Source organism: Amblyraja radiata, chromosome 8 (assembly GCF_010909765.2).
Source record: "Amblyraja radiata isolate CabotCenter1 chromosome 8, sAmbRad1.1.pri, whole genome shotgun sequence".
Lineage (NCBI taxonomy): Eukaryota > Metazoa > Chordata > Chondrichthyes > Rajiformes > Rajidae > Amblyraja > Amblyraja radiata.
In genome coordinates, this window is record NC_045963.1 from 52,363,222 (window position 1) to 52,385,302 (window position 22,081).

Below are 22,081 nucleotides of genomic sequence, written 5' to 3' on the forward strand. Positions count from 1 at the left end.
CTTTATTAAAAGTGGTGACAATATGGACCTAATGAGGGCAAAGCAATTATGTATGAGCGACAGCCGTTACCCTTGCCAGCAACATCTCTATTCCACAAAATACAAAGCAAAGCCCATGTTTTAATTCAATCAACAACTGGGGTTATGGCACAGCAATGTACTGGGTGTTGTTATGAAAACAAAAGCAGTTCATTTCAGTAAAGCATTAGACAATAGTTGGGCCTTTAATTTAATGCAATTCAATCTCAACAAAAACATTAAGCCAGCTGAAAATTGCAGAATTGTGAACAACTGACAGCCTTTACAATGGTCAATCTTTAGAGAAGACTGTTACATGATGATAAATGACAGATATAGTCTACAGCATCTACAAGTATGAATTATAAAACAATATAATACATTATATATACATTTAGGTATAAGCACAGAACATTTTAAATTATATGTAAACAGGTTTTGTCATCAGATGGAAGAGAATTTAACAAGTGAACTGTTTACTGGCTCCCATTTGAACTGTTATCAAACAAAGTTTAAATTTTTTTGATGTCACACTGAAAGGGGATTGGGATTTTGAAATTGGGATTTTACTTTTATTGCATATCTTTGTGAATATGGTAATTCTATTATGAGTATGTCCAAAGAGTGAGTCTCTCTCTGCAGAGAAAATGTATTTTGTTTCAATGAAAAACAGCTATAAAATGAATCAAACATAACTGCAGTTTTTTTTAAAATCTGCAAGGACTTTTAAACAATGAACTAATTTTACTATTAAATTGATTTTTCAAATTATATAATTTAACGATCTAAACTACATTTGGAACCAGCAACAGTCTTCTCATCATACAGCTTCCAGCTGATCGTGCTTGACACAAATAAAGGTAAAGGTTAATATTTATACATAAAGAGACAGTGTCCATTTTTACTGAGCATTTTGTTTCATATCCATTTTCAAAAGAAAACACTTTATAACATTTTAAGGTTCCAGCTGCTGCTTTGAGATTTTCATCACCAGTCTTGAATCCAGTCAAATACCATTATTCCTCCTACAGCAGTTCTTTCACTAATCACTTCAGTGAAATGTTTACACTTTGGAATCCAATATGGTAAAACTAATACAGTAAGTGTGTTGCAGCAAGAACAAATGTCAAAAACTCATCTGCTGGAATAATGTAGATTTCATTTAATTAGGAAAAGACGACAGTTGCCTTGCATATAACTGAAGTTAGCTTTGAATTTGATATCACTACCTGTATGTGCCATAACGTCCATTTATTATCTGCTGTGATCCAGGTTTCCTTGGGAGCTAAGACAATTATCTAAAGCAATGTCATTTGCATGAGAACTGATGGAATAGTTACCTGCAGAATTCTCCCTCGAATTCAGAGTTCTGACTTGAAATGTATATGTGCCATGCATTAGGATATTAGAAGGTAAACAGATTCTGTTCAATGTAACCATTTGCCTATAATCCAAGGACATTTCCTATTTATAGAAAGTCAACCCATTTCATACATACTACGAAGAGCACAATGTAAAAATGTTAGTGTTAGTTTTAATGATGAACTGGAGTATTTGAGCAATAGTTTAATCCAAGTGTGATCCATGCTTGTAGTTGGACTGTTTTTCTTTGGCTGTTAAGAATTCTGAAGCAAGTAGGAAGATTACCAATTGTCCAAGAAGTCAAAGCCTGTTTTTCGAATGGAATTGCCCATATTGATCTGTAGGAAGAGAATACAAAAAAAATGTTCTAGAACCATATCCATCTTGGTTTTAAATATATTCAATGATTTGGCTTTCCCAGGTATCTTGCATCGAGAACTCCAAAGATTCATGACTGTATGAAGGAATACCTTCTTACCTCCATCTTATGCAAGGAATTCGGCATTCTGAAATTATGCACTGAATTCTAGATGCTCCCCACCCTCCATGTCCTCTGAATATCTACTCTGTCTAGCTGCATTGGAATCAATTATATTTCAAGAGGTATACCTCTCATTCTTTTGGACTCCTTTTACAATATGACAACCTCTTCATTCCAGGAATCAGACTAATGAATCTTCTCCGAACTGCCACAGGCAAAGTAGTTTGACAGATATCCTAAACTTTCATTCTCTCCCACCAAGAAAACTGGTTTCAATTACTCAAAGCTATTTTGGCAGAACTTCTCAAATCCACAATCTTTCTCCAAGTATTGCAGCATAGGTGCATGGGAACATCACCTTTAATTTTGATTTTGGAGATATAATTGTCATTCAGCATCCATCAGTCCAACTCCTGGATCTCAGTGTATGAAGGAACTGCAGATGCTGATTTAAACTAAAGATAAGACACAAAATGCTGGAGTAACTCGGCGAGACTCAGCATCTCTGGAGAGAAGGAATGGGTGGCGTTTCGGGTCGAGACCCTTCTTCAGGCTTGGACCGTGGATTTCAATAATATGGCAACAACTTCTCCACATATACTACAATAGTTACAGGTGGCAACTCATCACTACCTTTCCCAGGGATATTAGGAATTATTGCATCGTAAATCATAAATAAAATAAATGTTATTGCACAGCAATTGGTTTATTATTGTCAGAGATCAACAACAATGAACCAACTATGCAATAATGTATTGGTTTATCCAGAAAATCATACCATACACCAGTACATTAGGTAGTACAAAAAAACCCAAACACAATGATAAATATAGAACTAGATCTAAAGAGAATGTGCAGTTTTTTTTTTAAAGTACGAGCCAAAACAAGGTAGATAGGAATATCAGGAATGCATAACTGGCCTACGAGAGTACTGGAGTGGGTGCAGAGGAGATATGTCTGGATATTGCCCGGGATGCACCGTTTTTAGGAGGAGAGACTGGAGAGGATAGGCCAGTTGTCCCTGGAATGGAGCAAGTTAAGAAAGGACATGATTTTGGGTTTATAAAGTTAAGAGGGGTATACATAGGGGAGACTGCAGGAACCTTAACCTCTTACAAGAGGTGAATAAAACTAGAGAACACTTGTTTAGCAGAGCTGCCAAGTTTTGTCAGAGCATTTCAGTATTCTAGTACAGGTGCACAACCTTTTATCCGAAAGCCTTGGGACCAGACACTTTTCGTAATTCAGAATTTGTCGGTCTTTGGAATGGAATTTTTTTAGCGTAGATTTTAATGGCTGGCTCAGTGGTAGGGTGCTCGGCTCATATCCGCAAAGTCGCGAGTTTGCGCCTTGATCCTGGCAGTTACTCGATCGCGAGTTTGAGTCTTCAATGTCGTTTTTTCTTGCAGAATAAATGTTTGTATGAAATACAGTGTAGGAGAAGTGTACTGACTGTGTGGGCAGAACTTTGGAAGTGATTGCCCACCAGTCTAAAAAGCCGCTGTGTCTCCCTGTCCCTGGGATAGCAGGGGGCGATCAAACAGCACAATACCCCCCTCCCCCTCCAACTCCAGAGGAATCCGCTCCCCGATGGGCCGCTACCAAAGATCATAGAGGAGCTCCTCTATGATCTTTGGCCGCTACAGCGACAAGTGGCAGTTCGCCCACAGCCCGAGCTGCGCCCCCTCATCCGCCACCCCAAGAACAAGACGTACCTTGCACACCATCAGCTTCTGCCCCTACGTGTTCCTCTGGAGTTGGAGTGGGTTGGGCTGGAGTTGCTGCTGGCTGTGGGTCTCTGGGATCTCCGTGCTTGCAGTGGGCCTGGGGGTCGGTGGGCGGCGGTGGGAGCTGTGGACCTACGGACCTACCTCCGTGGAGCTGGCCAGCTTCGGAGCGTGGAGAGCTGCGGGGGCGAGCTGCTGCGACCCGACTCCGGTGGATGGTGACACCGGGAGCTCGCGGGTCTCCGGTGGGAGACTGCTTTGCGGGGCACCGGCAGCGGCGACTTCTCCCGCCCGAATTACGGGTTTGAGAGCAAAGATCATAGAGGTTGAGAGTGACCTAGAGGGGGGCCTTACAACGCCCGGCGCGGCTGTAAATTGCCGCGGACTTGCTAGCGCCCGCCGGGGGCTCCAACATCAAGACCTGGGGCAGGGCCCTACATCTCCCGGCGTGGCTTTGAGTGGCCGCTCCCCGATGGGCCCCTACGACGCCCCGAGCTGCGCCTCGTCATCCGCAACCCAGGTTCCTCTGTAGTTGGAGCGGGGCTGGGCTGGGCTGCTGTTGGCTGTGGGTCTCTGGGATCTCCATGCTTGCGGTGGGCCTGGGGGTCGGTGTCCCGTTGGTCCTGACGTCTCCGGTGACTGGCACGGTCCTGCTGAAAACGCCGACGTGAAGACAGTGCAAAGCCCCCGCGCCGGTGCAATGGGCGGGGAGCTGGAGAGGGGAGGGAAGGGGTCACACACATGGCCGGGAAGCAGAGGGGTGTAGGTGGGGTGAAACTGAAGCGAGCGACAATCTGCTGCTGCCTGCCCCGCTGAGTTAAAAAGTTCCCACGCAAGACTCACGAAAGACTGTGTATCGTGAGTCTACCGTGGGAACTTTTTAACTCAGCGGGCAGGCAGCAGCATATTGTCAATTATTAACCCTCCCGCGCAATATACCCTCATCTTCTCTTTTATGAATGGGGATTTAGTTCCCCTTTCTTCGAGGACCGACCGGAGGTTCCGCTGTCACCTCTGCGGGCCGCCCTCGGTGAACGTTTTCAAGGACCTTTCTTCAAGGACCGAAAAAATGGCCGCTATTCGGAGGTTTTCGTTATTTGGATCTTCGGATAAAAGGTTGTGCACCTGTACTTGAAAATCAGTATTTTGCTGAGGAAATCGGTATTTTTACACGGTGCCATTTTGCTGAAAAAAAAGTTGTTTATGTGCGGTCATACCCATGTAAGAGTACAAGAATGCATAACTTTGCTACCAATTGACATGTCTTCTATGCACTTTACTTGATAGTGCATTCATTGCCATCTCTTTGTATACTGCTGTTTGAACGGCTGCTTCCTGCTTTTAGCACCAGATGATGATGTAGAAGCCATTTTGCATTTTTAATCCCTATTCTTTCTAATCTTGTTGCGTCTCATCCCTCGACCCGCAACAGCTTTGCATCCACCACGCCACATGGTACGTAACACGCGGGAGCGCCCGTGAAGCCCCGACCAAAGATCATAGCAGTAGTACGTCATGGGTAATTTTTCGCGCCATCTTAATGTACTCGTGATTACCGTCATGGCGTCCACATCTACAGCTCACTGACTGAATGATAGACTAGCAAGTCCCACAGCCACTTAAAGCCGCGTCGGGCTTATCCAGAATTCTACCACTGCCTGAAAAATAATGAAAGGCTCAACTTCCACTGAGAAAGAGAATTCCAAAGACTCATTGTTATACAAGAATTTTCCCGAACAGTCTGTGACCCATAGCACTGTGGCCATGGCGCTATGTGTAAAGCCCATAGCGCTATGCTTAAAGCTCATAGCGCTCCAGCCGGTAGCGCTACATTTCCATAGCGCTGCAGCCGACAGCTCTTCGTTTAAATTCCCACGTGTTAAACTGACAGCGCTCTGTTTAAACCTGGAGGCATGGGACAGCGGGACTTCTATTTATATGTAAATCTGAACAGATGTGACATCTGGTCGGAGTTGGAAACAGTAGCTATTGAAAACACACACCCGTAAACACTATGGACAATTGTAAACGACATCTGCGATGCTGCATTTATGAACGTTTCATATAATAAAGCTGATATAAGGTACATAGGGTGGATATCGATTAATTCTAGACAACAGATTAAAAAAATAATCTAACCCCATCAATTCATTCAAGGTGTATTAGGATGTGTTCTACAGTATGAAATGTACAGGAACATTTGCACTTCCAGAGTGGTCTATCGAGTTGTTTCTTCAGCGGACCACGGATTTATTTTAAGAGCAAAACAAAGTGCTGGAGAACTCAGCAGGTCAGGCTGGATCTATGGAGGGTCCGATGAAGGGTCTCGACCCAAAACGTCACCCATCTGGGATATTCTTAAATATATCAGAACAGAAAGAGGTGAGTTTAGGGCACGATACAAAGTTATGAAAAAGATTAGCATCTGAGGAATGACATTTATCACAAGTAGGAGAAACATTTGGATATATACTGTGTATTTTTGCCTTGGAGTAGTGAAGTCTATGTATAATTATGAACTGTATGAGGCAGTGTCTAGCATTGTTTGGGCACCTATGTGTAGGTTTGAGGCTTTCCTCCCATATTTCATCTGGTATTTGCACATTTATGTCTTTTTCCCAATTGATCTTATACTTGCTAGAGGATGGAGAGATTATTGATAGAAGGACATCATACATATAGGAGATGAATTTGTCTTTATATGGTGATGTTTTAAGGCAGTCATCTATTTGAGACTGCCTCTCAACTTCAAATCCCGACAGATGCTTTCGTATATAATCCCTGATTTGTAAGTATCTGAAAAAGTTACTATTTGGGAGTTCAAATTTCTTTCGTGACTGTGTAAAGATGGCAAACGTACCATCGATATATAGGTCTCTGACACTGTGCATTCCTAATTCATTCCATGTAGAGAAAGTCTTATCTAAAATATATGGTTTGAATGTGGGGTTGTTTGCTATGGGCAAAGCGAGAGATATAGGTTTAAGTTCAAAATGTGTTCTGATTTGCTTTTATACGTATCAACTTGTGTATAACAAGATTAAATCCATAATATGATTTATCAATTGAAGTAGGAGCTAGTAGGATGGTACCTATTGAGTATGGGTGGCAATCTTCTTGTTCTATTTTTAGCCAATTCAGAGGGATGTTTGAGGTGTCAAGCCAGAAATCAAAGGACTTGATGGCAGAGGCCCAGTAATATAATCTGACATTTGGAAGAGCAAGCCCACCCTTAGTTTTTGATTTGTAGAGCTGATTTTTGTTTGTCTTATGAGTTTTGTAATTCCACAAGAAAGTAATTATTATCGAATCTAATCTCTTTAAAAAAAATGTTGTAAGAGAAATAGGAATGTTCTGAATTGGATATAGTAACTGGGGTAAGATCATTTTAATGGAATTCACTCTTCCGAGTAAGGAAATTGGCCTGTAGAAGGGAAGAGTAAAGCTTTGTAACCTCAATCCCTAGATAGGTAAATGTATCTGTTGTTACTCTGAAAGGAAAATTCTCCAATGTATCTGAGGGGATGGTATGAACTGGCAACAGTATACTTTTATTCCAGTTAATACTGCAGCCTGAAAATGTACCAAACAGGTTAATTTTTTCCAGTATCGCTGGAATAGTGGTTTGAGGTTCCGTTATGTACAGGAGAATATCATCCGCGTACAAAGATATTTTATTTGTAGTCTCTTTCGTGTCGTAACCATGAATACGGGGATCTAATCGAATACTCTGAGCAAGAGGTTCTATAGCAAGGGCAAATATTAATGCTAATAGGGGGCAGCCCTGTTTTGTTCCCCAGAACAAATTAAGGGAGATGAGAGCGTTTGGTTTGTGAGAGTTCGTGCTGTTAGATTTTTATACAGAAGCTTAATCCATTCCAAAAAATTGTATTCAAAGGTAAATCTCTTGAGGAGCTCGAATAAGTAAGGCCATTCAATCTGGTCAAATGTTTTTTCCGCGTCAAGCGTTAATATAGCCAAGTCGTTGTTTCCTTCTCTTTTTGTGTACATGATATTTGTAGATTGGTTATTTCCTACTAGCCAATTGTAGTGCTTGTTAGTAGTAACTCCGCCTAATATGCATTTTATATTAACAAGAGCTTGCCTACGCCAGTCAGTATGAGTAGCTGCTGGGAAATGTAATGTCCTGCAGTTCGATGCTGTAAGTAGATTTAATAAACATGTGTTGTATTTTGATATGTGTTCGACTCATTACATGGTGTCAGAGAGTGAGTCTTACCTACTCCGTTCACGTTTATCGGGTTTTGTTTTTTTAGTTAGTTTATGTGCCAGTTATCTCTATCATGGCAAACTTGGCTCGCCGTCCTAGTCCTCTGATCTTTGACTGACATTGCTGAACGCTGGCGTCTTTTCGAGTGTGACTACACTATGTTCGCATCGTTCACCGCAACGACCCCCCTGATGTGCGTGCTTCCGTATTACTCAACTTACGAACTGCTTCGTAATACTGACCTAACCCTTAATCAAGCAGAGCATGCCTGTCGGATTGTGAAGATAACATCTTCTCACACTAAGTCTGTGCCCTCCGGTCAGTGTTCGCAGTATAGTGTTACAGACACCTCCTCCCATAACAGCCGCTCCCAACCCTCTCCTGCCTGGCAGCAGAGAGGATCTGCTGTCCAATGTCAAAATTACAACTACTTTCATGCTACGGGTCGACAGTTCTGTATTGCTTATGGTAAAACCTGTAACTTCTGCAAGACATTAAACCACTTTGCTAGATGCTGCCGTTCCCGTGTGACTCAATCAGCTCCAAGACAAGCCAGCACCTGTTTCAACATGAGCTTGATGATACCGAATTCCAAGAGCCTGACTTGCCATCCCCTGCTCAGTTCTCAGAAAGTACAGATACCAGCTATGCCATCCACTCTCTCCTCCCTTCGTCTAACGAGCAACCTGACCCTGAGGTAACCATGTTTGTGAATAACAGACCCTTGATCGCTAAGGTTGATACGGGCGCTAAATCCAAAGAATTTGGTTTATCTGGTTGAAGCGGACGGAGCCATTTACAGACACAACCGTCAACATATCCTTCCAGTGAAGGAACCGCGTCCTGCGACTCCATATCCAGATGTCTTGTGTTTCGTATACCCTCCCACTGCCGGTCCTGCTGCCCCACTATCAGCAAACTTTTCCACCACGGCCTCCCCGCGGCGTTTGGTGCCCAGCTCGCCTATCTCATCACCTCCCCGCCTCGTCGGGTCCCCAGTCATTTCCTCCATTCCCTCCCCGATATCTTCTCCGGTGAAAGGAGGTGATGCGGATTCATACCGCACGGTGTTGTACTTCTGGTGGTGCTGGTGCCAGCAGCCTCCACCTACAGCCCGGTATCTTTTTGTTTTTTTGTTTATTTATTCTGTAAAAGTGTGTTTTTTTGTGGGTTTTTTGTGTTTTGATGTGGGGGAAGAGGGTACGGTGCGGGGGATACCGTCCTTCAGCCGCTTCCTGGTGAAGACGCGACTATTATTCGAGTCGCGTCCTCGCCCCCCCCCCCCCCCAGCGGCCTACCTACTGGATTGGCGTGGCCTTTCCTGCCGGGATCGACCAGAGCTCCCGCAGCAGCGGGACAGCGCTGATACATCGCGGGGCTGGCGATGCCTTACCGGGGATCGCCGTCTGGAGCCCGGAGTGCTGGGCCTGCTGCACCGACATCATGGAGCTGCGGTTTGCAGGCTCCCATCGCGGGCGGCGCTGATGGACAGCGCGGGGTCCTGCGACTCTGCCCGGCTCGGCCGCTGCGGACTCGGGCGCTGCGGACTCGGGAGCTGCGGACGCCGGCTGCGGGAGGCGGCTGATCAGGAGGTCCGGGCCGCTGAGGAGGAGGATGTTCACCGTCGGGGTTCGGCGTCGGCGTTCCACCAGCCCGGCGTGAGGGCCTGAACACCGGGCCACCCGGGGTGGCGACTGCGGGTGCTAGGAAGGCCTCGACCACGAGTGAACATCTGGGAAGAACGGAGGGGAGGCTGGCTGGACTATGGTGCCTTCCTCACCTTGGTGCCACTGTGTTATGTTGTGTCGTGGACTTTCAGTGTTTGTGCTTTTTTTTAAATTCTATTTTATTTTTAATATGTTTTATTATTATTATTATTTATATTATTAATCATGATTAATTATTACCAGTTAATTATTATTATTAATATTATTTATTATTATTTATTTATTTTTATTTTTATGATACTGCCTGTAAGGGAAATTCATTTCGTTGTCTCTAACTGAGACAATGACAATAAATTTGAATACAATACAATACAATACACACGCTGGACGGATTAGCAGGCCACCCATTAGATACAGTGATTTTGTGTAACTATACAAACTTCCCGATATGCGTTATTAACGTTCCGCCACCTATATTGCTCAGCCACCGATGCTTTCTTTTGTTTCTACATGGAAAGATGTAGATTGGTTATTTCCTACAAGCCAATTGTAGTGCTTGTTAGTAGTGACCGCCTAACATGTGTTTTATATTAACAAGCGTTTGCCTACGCCAGTCAGTATGAGTAGCTGCTTGGAAATCTAATGTCCTGCAGTTTGATGCTGTAGGTAGATTTAATAAACATGTGTTGTATTTCGCATTGTGTTTGACTCGACTCATTACAATATTAAACAGACGTCTCAAGTTAAAGGTGGATTGTCTATTAGGTATGAACCCCGTTTGATCTTTGTGTATTAATTTACTTATTAATGGGCTTAATCTATTGGCTAAGATTTTAGCAAATAGCTTGCAATCTATATTTAGCAGTGAGATCGGACGGTATGAACTTACTTCTTGAGCATCTTTTCCTTTCTTATGAATCACTGTAATTGTTGCTTCAGTTAGTATTGGTGGTAGGGCGCCGTCCGATTGTGCTTGTCTATACATTCTATATATACAGTGTCAGAGTATCATTAAATTATTGTATAATTCACTTGGAAGTCCATGTGGGCCTGGTGCTTTACCAGTTTTAAGAGACGAGATGGCTTTTTGAATTTGTATTGCCGCATTCTTGTCGCATTTCCGTACAAAATATGGAAAATACGTACTACTTGGCAGCTATGATTTAGAGTAACTAGGGAGTTAGAGATTTTGAGGGGATTGGCGGGGGATGTTTTTCACCCAAAGAGTGGCAAGTAACTGGAATGTACTCCTAGAGAGAATGGTGGAAGCAGTCACAGACAGCATTTAAGATGTGTCTCCATGAACACCTGAATCACCTAGGTGTAGAACGCAGTGAGTCAGATGCTGAAAGGTGTGTTTAATATGGAGGGATATCCACTGGTTAGCGTGGAGGTGGTAAGCCAAATGGCCAATTTACATATTGTATGATTCTATGGCCTTTTCTATTAAAGGTCCCTGTCAAAACTTGAAGACAGCAACTAGTTTTAAATTATTTTAAGATAAATTAAATTTATAAACTTATAAACTTACCACAGGTTTGCAATAAACACCTAACACTAGTTTTAGTTTAGAGATACAGCGCGGAAACAGGCCGTTCGGCCCACTGAGTCTGCGCCGAACAGCGATCCCGCACATTTGCACTATCCTTCACACACTAGGAATAATATACAATTATACCAAGCCAATTCATCTACAAACCTCTGCGTCTTTGGAGTGTTGGAGGAAACCGGAGCACCCGGAGAAAAACCGTCACAGGGAGAATGTACAAACTCCGTATATAGAGCATCCATTGTCAGGATCGAGCCCGGGTCTCTGGCACTGTAAGGCAGAAACTTTACCAGTCCGCCACCATGCTGCCATGCTTGCCTTCCCATATTTATTCCCGTTGCAACTCCCAATCTTTTTGGACGCACTAAATATTTTTCTTGATCCAGAAGGAAGAAATTATTCAAAAGAATATCAGCATTACCCACTCCGAAACATTTTTTGATTTGTGCTTGAAATAGGTTTGTATAATAATATATTATTAAAAATTAATTTAAAGCAAAATAATACCATTCACTCTGATACTCTATGGATGCACAGTTATACCATTATAGTTATTACAAAGTCACTGCAACCCACATTAAACCATACTGTACCTGTGAGAAAAATGGTGTATCGGATGCACAGGAGTCATCCCTCTCTTCATCTTCTGATTCCTTTGCAACATTCTTTTTATCTGGAGATTTCTCAGTTTGGCCAGGGGCCAAAACATCTTCACGTACGCTAAATGAAGGCTGGCTTGCACGCGGCCTGTCAATGAACACGGATGAGACATTGGTGTTGATTATTCGTTCCTGTTTCTTCGTCCAAGGTTTCTCAGATTTATTTTCATCCTTCTCCTTTGAAGACTCTTGTCTCAAGTAGGAAGGAACTGGCTTTTCTCCTTTCTCCATTGACTTGATCTGACTTGGAGTTACATACTGGTAATCAGATTGATCACCTTCCATCTTAGATCTTTCTGTACTCAGTTTCCAGAAGGACGATGACTCTTCCTTTTTGACCTGTGCTGGACAATCCGTACTTGGTACCTTTCCATTTTGCGGTTGTTTGATTGGCTGACTTCCCTGGGATGTTTTATGTTGGTGATTTCCTTGGGATATCTTGACTGGCTGTCGGTGTTCACTCTGTGCAGAAACCACTGGTTCTGCAGCAGGAGTGCAGGCAAAGCTGAATTCCATTTGACTCTGAAATTATTAAAAATTAGTTGAACTGAAGGAAGGTGAGTCTGGTGAAAAGTACATTTCATTTAATGTATACTGAGAACAGTACATTCACCAAAATATTTTTGTTTTCTCATGTATTTTTCACTAGTAGCTGCTTGGAAGAGCAGGATTCAAGATTATACATATGGACTAAACAAATATTTCTTATGTCCTCCAATTTCAAGTGGAAAGACACTCAGGCTAACAGGGTATTTCACATCTAGTGTGTACTTTTCTTCCCATGCTCACTCTCTCTCTCTCTCTCTCTCTCTCTCTCTCTCTCGCGTCAGGTCACAAACTATTTTATTATCTCAAACCCATTTTATATAAGCCATTTGAGATAGATCACTGATAACATCATCAAACTGTTTGAATATTGAACAGTAAAGGAGAGGAACAGGCCATTCAACTCACAATATCTGTGGTGAAAATGATGCCAAGAACAACTCTTATCTATCTGCACATAATCCATATCCGCCATTCCCTGCATAACCATGTGCTTATCCAAAAGTATTTTAAATGTCACTATCGTATCTGCCTCCACCACCATCCCCAGCTGTGTATTCCAGACACGCACTACCCTCTGTGGTGACAAACCGCATATCACCTCTAAATTTTACCCTCACCTTAAATCTGTGCCCTCTAGTATTTGATATTTCCATCCTGGGAAATAGGTTCTGACTGTCTCTGTCTACCTAATTTTATATAATTCTATCAAGTGTCCCTACAACCTTCCGAGAAAATATTCCATTGCCTCTCCTTGTAGCTAAAGCCCCCCTAATCCAAGCATTAACTGCGTAGCAAAGTGTGTTGTCATGCACTTTGGTAGAAGGAGGAAATGATTAGACTATTTTCTAAATGTGGACAGGATTCAGAAATCAGTGGTGCAAGAAGAGTCTTCTTCTTGTTGTGTATGGCGTGCACAGCCTAAAGTTGTAGGACAACTTGTTCTATTTGATCTTATTTGGTGCTGGTGCATGATTGCCCAAAATTTAATTTGCAGGATGAGTCAGTAGTATGGAAGGCAAATGCAATGTTAATATTCATTTTGAGTGGACTAGAATATAAAAGCAAGGATGTAATGCTTAGGCTATATGTGGCACTGGTCAGGCCAGATTTTGAATATTGTGAGCATGTTTTGGACCCCGTATCGGAGAGAAGATGTGCTGTCATTGGAGAGGGTCCAGAGGCTTACGAGATTGATCCTGGGGATGATTGGGTTAACGTACAATGTTTAAAAAAGAATTGCAGATGCTGGAAAAATCAAAGGTAGACAAAAATGCTGGAGAAACTCAGCGTGTGAGGCAGCATCTATGGAGCGAAGGAATAGGTGACATTTTGGATCGAGACCCTTCTTCAGACTGATGTGTGGGTGGGGAAGAAGAAGAAGACAGTGGGCTGTGGGAGAGCTGGGAATGGGAGGCGAAGGGGGGAGAAAGCAAGAACTACCTGAAATTTGAGGTCAATGTTCATACCGCTGGGGTATAAACTACCCGAAAGCGAAATATGAGATGCTGCTCCTCCAATTTGTGGTGGGACTCACTCTGGCCATGGAGGAGGCCCAGGACAGAAAGGTCGGATTCGGAATGGGAAGGGGAGTTGAAGTGCTGAGTCACCGGGAGATCAGGTTGGTTAAGGCGAACGGTGCGGAGGTGTTGGGCGAAGCGATCGCCAAGCCTGCGCTTGGTCTCACCGATGTAGATCAGTTGACACGTAGAGCAGCGGATGCAATAGATGAGGTTGGAGGAGGTGCAGGTGAACCTCTGCCTCACCTGGAAAGACTGCTTGGGTCATTGGATGGAGTCATGTGGGGAGATAAAGAGACAAGTGTAGCATTTCCTGCGGTTGTAAGGGAAAGTACCAGGGGAGGGGGAGGTTTGGGTGGGAAGGGAAGAATTGGCCAGGGAGTTACGGTCGCTGCGGAAAGCCGAAAGGGGAGGAGATGGGAAGATGTTGCCAGCGGTAACGTACAAAGTTATTTTTAAGGTTATAGGCCTGTACTTCCTGGAGTTTAGAAAGATGGGGGATCTCACTGAAACCTACCAAATAATAAAAGACCTAGATGGAGCGGATGTGGAGAAGATGTTTCCAGCAACGGTAACGTTTAGGACCATAGGGCACAGCCTCAGAATAAAAAATGGTACATTTCGAATGGAGATGAGGAGGAATTTCTTTAGCCAGAGGGTGTTGAATCAGGGAATTCATTGTCACAGATGGCGATGGAGGTCAAATTATTGGGTATTTTTAATGCGGAGATTGATAGGTTCTTGATTAGTATGGACGTCAAAGGTTGTGGAGAAGGCAGGAGAATGGGGTTGAGAGGGAAAAATAGATCAATCAAAATCGAATGGCAGAGCAGACTCAATGGTCCTGTCTTAAGGTCTTATTATAGCATAACTACTGTATAATACATTTTTGTGAACATGGTGAATTTCCAAGCAGCTCTGATATGTCAGAAGATGTGGAAACCAGGAGTCAATGAACTAGATGCTGAACAATCAGATAGCAGATTGTCATGTTTTACTATTGTGTCTTTTTTTCTAAACACAAGATACAAATTTTGCCCCTCACTTAAAAGGCAAAAAACATAAAATCTTCAAATTGTTCATTGTGCACGTGTTTTATAATTTTAGAACAAAATATTGTTAAAACATTTTTTTATGCAATGACATAAGTGACTAACATTACCGAGGAAGAAAGATTGAGCATACCTTGGTTTCCCAAGAAAATGGAGCCGAGTGTTCATCTTGCCAAGTAATATCCTAAGATTGAAAAATAAACAAATTAAGTATATTTGTTATTCTACAAGATACAAATAGGCTGTGGGCCGAGGAGCTTTTTCGTTCAAGTTCGTGACCCAACTCACGGAACTACCTGAATTTTTAACATATTGTGTAAAAATATTATATAAATCATACCTGAAACTCGTCAAGAACAAAACCTACACATTTTCTTTAAATATGACAAAAACGTCCAATTTTCAGCGTAGTAATTGTCCAATCAATGCACGTTTGACATTGAGGTCCGACGCAAATTGACCAATCCCGACTATACCCATCTAACATTACACTAACTGACAAGAGATGGCCGAAGGACATAACTGCAGCAACTGTTATTTTGGTAATACGTTTAAAGGTGTCAAAACGCCACATTACTGGACATTCAGATTAAATATATGTGTTGTGAACAGCAATGAAGATACCCAGTTTGTATGGCACAGATTTTTTTTTAAATTATTGATAAACGCTGTTTCCATCATTCCCACTTCAGAATTAACGTTAAAATTTCAACTGAAATATCTCCTGACCAAATATGTGATATATATGACCGACTGTAGAAGTAAAACCTGGATAAATCCAACGTATAGTTGTGAATGTTGCTCATTAAATAACCACAGTACTGATACTCCATATTAAGAGCATTGATTTGCTGTTAAAATGAACTCTGTAATAATGTGTCAACGGTAGCAGTGACAATCGAACACTGCGGTTTTAATGTTTCACGTGTTCACAATTTAATTAATCCATCTTCATGGATTAAAACAAATAATAACATTGGGATTTAAAACACATTTAATTGCATTCCATTATCAAACATAGTCAATTTTCGCTCTGAAGACATTTCCAGCACAGTAGGATTGGGGCTGTGAATCAGTGCGGGATGGATAGATGGCGGGGGGGGGGGGGGGGGGGGGGGTGAGAAGGCAAGGTGCGGGATGGATGGATTGAGGCAGGGGAATTAGTGCGTGTTGGTTGGTATAGGTAAAATTGTGAGGGGAGTGCGCGGGGGATGTCAGTGGGGTTGAATGGGGTGGATCAGTACGGGATTGACGGGGGGCATCAGTACAGGATGGATTGGGGTAATCAGTACAGGATGAATGAGGGGATCAGTACAGGATGAATGGGGGGAGGCAGTGCAGGATGGATGGGAAAGGGGGTGAGTACAGGATGAATTGGGGGACCAGTGTAGGATGGATGGGCCGGGGAGAGCAGGAGAATCAATGCGAGGTGGATAGGGAGATGAGTGCAGGATGAATAGATGGGGAGGGGAGCACAGGGGATGTCAGTGAGGACTGAATAGAGGCGGAAATGGGAATCAGTGGAGAGGGTCCCAAGATAGGGGGAGGGGTAAGAGAGGGAGAGAGGGAAAAAGAAAGAAAAAGGTCAGCGCTCATCGGACAGGGACGGTATCATCGCCCCGCTGCCTTGGCCGTCCCTGTCCACCGTCTAGTGCCGCCGACAAAGGGGGAGGCAGTTGAGATCTCCTCCCCACCGCCAGTCTGCTTCAGACGGCGGAAGGGGGCCTCTCACTCCCCCCCTCATCCCGGCCTCGGTGTGTGTGAGGGTTTGTTCGGGGACGACAGATGGCACAATGGGCTAAGTGTTCGGCTGGCAACCGGAAGGTAGCTGGTTCGAATCCCGCTTGGAGTGCATACTGTCGTTGTGTCCTTGGGCAAGACACTTCACCCACCTTTGCCTGTGTGTGTCCTTGGGCAAGACACTTCACCCACCTTTGCCTGTGTGTGTGGATGTAATTATGTGAAGCACTTTGGGGTCAATGCAAGTTGACTAAAAATGTGCTATATAAATAAAGAAATTTAAAAAAATTTAATTTGTTTTCAAAGCGGTATCGCCGTTAGCGGATTCGCAAGCAGCGACCGCTATCAGGGTGGGCGGGGTGCTGGAGGAGGAGCCGCTATCGCAGCCGATATCGCAGCCGCTGTCACTGCCATGCCAAAGATCCTATAGGATCTTTGGCCGCTGCTGTGCGGGGCCTGTCATTCATTCCGACCCTTCATCACCCCACACCCCGTATCTTTGCTCCGCACTACGTCGTCGCCACCGACATGAAACATCACGTTCCTTTTCTCCAGAGATGCTGCCTGACCCACTGAGTTACTCCAGTTCTTCGTGTCTATCTTCGGTATAAAGCAGCATCTGCAGTGCCAAGCACTTTGGGTGGATTGGCACCCGGGCAACAGCTAATTTCGAGCCCTGATTATATATACAGTGGCTTGCAAAGGTTTTCATACCGCTTGAACTTTTCCACATTTTGTCACGTTACAACCACAAACGTAAATGTATTTTATTGGGATTTTATGTGATAGACCAACACAAAGTGGTGCATAATTGTGAAGTGGAAGGAAAATGATACATGGTTTTCAAATTTTTTTACAAATAAAAAACTGAAAAGTGTGACGTGCAAAAGTATTCAGCACCCCTGAGTCAATACTTTGTAGAACCACCTTTCGCTGCAATTACAGCTGCAAGTCTTTTGGGGTATGTCTCTACCAGCTTTGCACATCTAGAGACTGAAATTTTTGCCCATTCTTCTTTGCAAAATAGCTCGAGCTCAGTCAGATTGGATGGAGAGCGTCTGTGAACAGCAATTTTCAAGTCTTGCCAGAGATTCTCAATTGGATTTAGGTCTGGACTTTGACTGGGCCATTCTAACATATGAATATGCTTTGATCTAAACCATTCCATTGTAGCTCTGGCTGTATGTTTAGGGTCGTTGTCCTGCTGGAAGGTGAACCTCCGCCCCAGTCTCAAGTCTTTTGCAGACTCTAACAGGTTTTCTTCCAAGATTGCCCTGTATTTGGCTCCATCCATCTTCCCATCAACTCTGACCAGCTTCCCTGTCCCTGCTGAAGAAAAGCATCCCCACAGCATGATACTGCCACCACCATGTTTCACAGTGGGGATGGTGTGTTCAGATTGATGTGCAGTGTTAGTTTTCCGCCACACATAGCGTTTTGCATTTAGGCCAAAAACTTCAATTTTGGTCTCATCTGACCAGAGCACCTTCCTCCACATGTTTGCTGTGTCCCCCACATGGCTTGTGGCAAACTGCAAACGGGACTTCTTATGGCTTTTTTCAACAATGGCTTTCTTCTTGCCACTCTTCCATAAAGGCCCGATTTGTGGAGTGCACGACTAATAGTTGTCCTGTGGACAGATTCTCCCACCTGAGCTGTGGATCTCTGCAGCTCCTCCAGAGTTACCTTGGCTGCTTCTCTGATCAATGCTCTCCTTGCCCGGCCTGTCAGTTTAGGTGGACGGCCATGTCTTGGTAGGTTTGCAGTTGTGCCATACTCTTTCCATTTTCGGATGATGGATTGAACAGTGCTCCGTGAGATGTTCAAAGCTTGGGATATTTTTTTATAACCTAACCCTGCTTTAAACTTCTCCACAACTTTATCCCTGACCTGTCTGGTGTGTTCCTTGGGCTTCATGATGATGTTTGTTCACTAATGTTCTCTAACAAACCTCTGAGGCCTTCACAGAACAGCTGTATTTATACTGAGATTAGATTACACACAAGTGGACTCTATTTACTAATTAGGTGACTTCTGAAGGCAATTGGTTACACTGGATTTTATTTAGGGGTATCAGAGTAAAGGGGGCTGAATACTTTTGCACGCCACACTTTTCAGTTTTTTATTTGTAAAAAAAATTGAAAACCATGTATAATTTTCCTTCCACTTCACAATTATGCGCCACTTGTGTTGGTCTATCACATAAACTCCCAATAAAATACATTTACGTTCGTGGTTGTAACGTGACAAAATGTGGAAAAGTTCAAGGGATATGAATACTTTTGCAAGCCACTGTATATGGTATAATAATAGGGTTTAAATAGACTGCAACATGAAAATAGGCTCCCCGTGGTGTAATATGGGCATTGGACACTAGATGCCGCTTACTTTTTCGATCTCATTTTCTAATTAGTTTAATGAATTAATGTACAACTTTTGGCACTGACGAGTCATGACTTGCTTCTCAATTATATTTTATCTAAATCTGTGCAAAATTTAATGTAGTTCCGAGATATGGGTCACGAAAGTTGATTTCTAGACACATTTTTGATGCTCGGCCCACAGCCTAAAAGGAAAATATCTTGGATGCATCATCTTTCATATCATATGAGAAAGGTTTAGCTATGATTCATGTTGAAGATATTGGGAATCAAACAGCATGGATTTTTCTAGGAAGAGGTCATATGTAGCAAGTAGTAGAAACAAGGAACTGCAGAAGTAAATATCACCAACAATTTGTCCTAGTTCAATCATATTGACACTGAGGCCAAGAAAACACACAAACTCCTCTACCTACTCAGAAGACTAAGGAAATTCTGCATCTCAAATGACTCTTCCCACTTTATATAGATGCACCACAGAAAGCATCCAATCAAGTCTAATATTAAATTCAGTCAAATTACAGTCACTATCTATGTGCAGGATTTGCTGTACGCTGGCCTGTTATATCTCCAAAGCTAGTTTGGCCTGATCGCTTATTAATTTAAATGATACTGATGTTGAACTCTTGTCCAAGTCCATTATGGAAGTCATTCCATTCCCCCCAGCTTAATCACATTATTTTGTGACTTGATTCCTGATCTTGATTATTTATAAGTCTTGGCTCCCAAGAGCATCAAGCAGCAAGCAAATCAAACTGGAGTCCTACATCTTATGTATTTCCCGTATGTATGTCGCTTCTACTGCCTCGCTGAGTTATTTAAAAAATACTGCAGCTTAGAATCCCAATATTTCAAATGCCTGAAATATTTAACTGTCTAAAACGCACAGAATAGTTCTGCTATTTCTACGTCATTCACTTTAAATGGAATTTGTGTTTCCAACTCTCATGCCTTGTTTCTTATGCAGCGCATATGTCTTAATCAGGGAACTGCCCAATCGCCCTGATTCTGCCTCATCAATTTCTGAAAATGAAGATTTTTTCCTTACCATTTACAGAACTGGTTTATATCTTCACCTTGCCCTATTTACTCTTCTGCAAGTAATTTGGGCGAAGATGAAAAATATCCCATGCCCATGAGTGCTCACATTACAAAACACCCATGCTGTTTGATTCCTTGAAATGGGAAGTAGTATATATCCTTCATGGTAGAGACTTTAAACATAATTCCAATGTCTTCAGCATGAATCATGCTAAACCTTTCTCATTTTTTGCATTCAGTATGCAATCCTGAACTTTGGTATTTAGGGAATTATTTACTATTTTAACTGGATTATATGTATTATCTACTCTCCTCTAGATCTCTTCAGAAATCCTAACACATTCCCCAGGAGCGACCACTTGCTCCGCAATACCTTCCATTTAGCCCTCCACCCATTGTATCCATTAAGTGAAGTCTTCACATGGAGCATTAACCCACAGTCCATTAAATTAACTCCATTAGGAGTGCCACCCATTAACACGTCTCTAGATATTTTATATCATCGCAGAGGAGTTTTACGACTACGTTACCTGGGTTGAAGAATTACTATTCGGAGAATGGCAAGAATGGGGTTGTTTTCTTTGGAACAAAGGATAACTGTGGAGTGAGTGATTTAGCCTGGACAGGTGAGGGGAAATATCCATGTCTTCCCAGTCAATGTCTCGGAAACATAGTTCTAAATTATCTTTCAAAAGGACAAAAACAGAACTGGTCGTTCCCATCCCACCCCCAAACTGTATGTTGGCGTCCGGAGACCCCTGCTTCTAACGGTGACGGAGATTTCTGTCTCCAACACTTTGCCCTCCAGTACGCCCGGGTAATAACTGGAGTCCGGAAGGGGAGGCAGGAAACTAAGTACATTGGCCGGCATGAACAGGATGGACCGAATGGCCTTCGCAGCAACTTTCGTTTGGTCGTCATGGTAATTTTCACAGGTTACCCCAGGCTTATTTAAAGTGTTACTTACAATAAACCACTATTCTTGGGGGGGAAAGAGGAGCGGGGAAGCCACAGTGGCTTCACAGTGGCCGGCATTCCTGACATACTGCGGGCTGGGGCTCGATGCCCGGCACACCCACAGCGGCCAAGGGCCGGTGTGTCAGCGGCCCCAATCCCCAGCCTTTCTGCCTGTTTCAGGGGACGGGGAACGAGGTCTGGGACGGACACTGGAGAGTCGATGGACGGGGATTAGGGGGTAGACAGGACGGGGAGGAGGGGAGTAGACAGGACGGGGAGGAGGGAGGTAGACAGGACGGGAGGAGGGGGGTAGACAGGACATGGAAGGACGGGGTTGGGTAGACGTGGGAGGGGGCGGGGAAGGCAGGCAGGGAAGGGGTAGATGGACTTGGGAGGCGAGTGAGACGCGAACGGGGCAACATCCCTTCTCCCCTCAGCCTCACCTCCTCCCCGAAGTGCACGATCTTCTGTCCGGTCTGCAGCTGCAGGCGGGGGTAGCTGGCCGCCTCCTCCCGCGACACCCGGTGCCGGCTGTAGCGGCCGCGGTCCTGCGGCTCCACCATGCAGCAGTCGATGATCTCCTCCTGCTCCCGGGGATCCAGGCTGTCCCAGCGCGGCCCGTACTTCTCCCGGATCTTCTGCTTCTCCAGCATGATCTTCCTCGCCATTGGGCTGATGGAGGAGAAGTACTCGAACTTCTTCTGCTCCAGCCCGCCCGTGCCCGCCATCGCTGACCGCTGACCTCCGGCCACGGCGACCACCGCCGACGCCATCGCTGACCGTTGGGGAGGACGTTCGAGCGGCTCAGCGTCGCCGCTCTGCGCACGCGCCTTCCTCCGCAGCCACGCAGCTCTCCGTGGCGTCACGCGGGCGGCGGCGGCGCTGGGTAACAAAGGGCGGCTCCGGCAGCAAAGACATTTCAGGGAACAGACACAAACAAAGCGCTGCACTAACCCAACTGTCAGGCAGCATCTCTGGAGATATAGGATTAAGCGACCCGAAACGTCACCGACTCCTTTTTTCTGGAGTACATTGATGGGTAGCGTTCCGGGACGAGACTGGGTCCCGCTGAGTTACTCCAGAATTCTGTGTCTATCTTTGGTATAAACCAGTATCTGTAATTCTTTGTGTAGGAAGGATTATGTATTTT

The 22,081-nt window shown here is 43.9% G+C and overlaps 1 protein-coding gene across 1 annotated transcript; it reads right to left on the reverse strand.

The window, feature by feature from the left end:
• Positions 1-192: 192 nt before the first annotated feature.
• On the reverse strand, positions 193-21,762 carry c8h1orf198 (chromosome 8 C1orf198 homolog). The gene is made up of 4 exons (XM_033025900.1): positions 21,375-21,762; positions 14,946-14,996; positions 11,629-12,216; positions 193-1,718 (listed from the first exon to the last, which is right to left on the reverse strand). Exons 1-4 carry the CDS (start codon positions 21,702-21,704, stop codon positions 1,662-1,664), a joined length of 1,026 nt encoding a protein of 341 aa, XP_032881791.1. The 5' UTR covers positions 21,705-21,762; the 3' UTR covers positions 193-1,661.
• Between the last annotated feature and the right edge of the window lie 319 nt (positions 21,763-22,081).

Bases quoted from the DNA above. Each gene is read 5' to 3' on its own strand.
- c8h1orf198 (XM_033025900.1), bottom strand. From the start codon at position 21,704: ATGGCGTCGGCGGTGGTCGCCGTGGCCGGAGGTCAGCGGTCAGCGATG. The intron at 14,997-21,374 runs GTGAGGCTGAGG...TTTCAATCTTAG, and splicing joins TCGTGCACTTCGGGGAGGAG to GATATTACTTGGCAAGATGA. The intron at 12,217-14,945 runs GTATGCTCAATC...TAATAATTTCAG, and splicing joins CATTTTCTTGGGAAACCAAG to AGTCAAATGGAATTCAGCTT.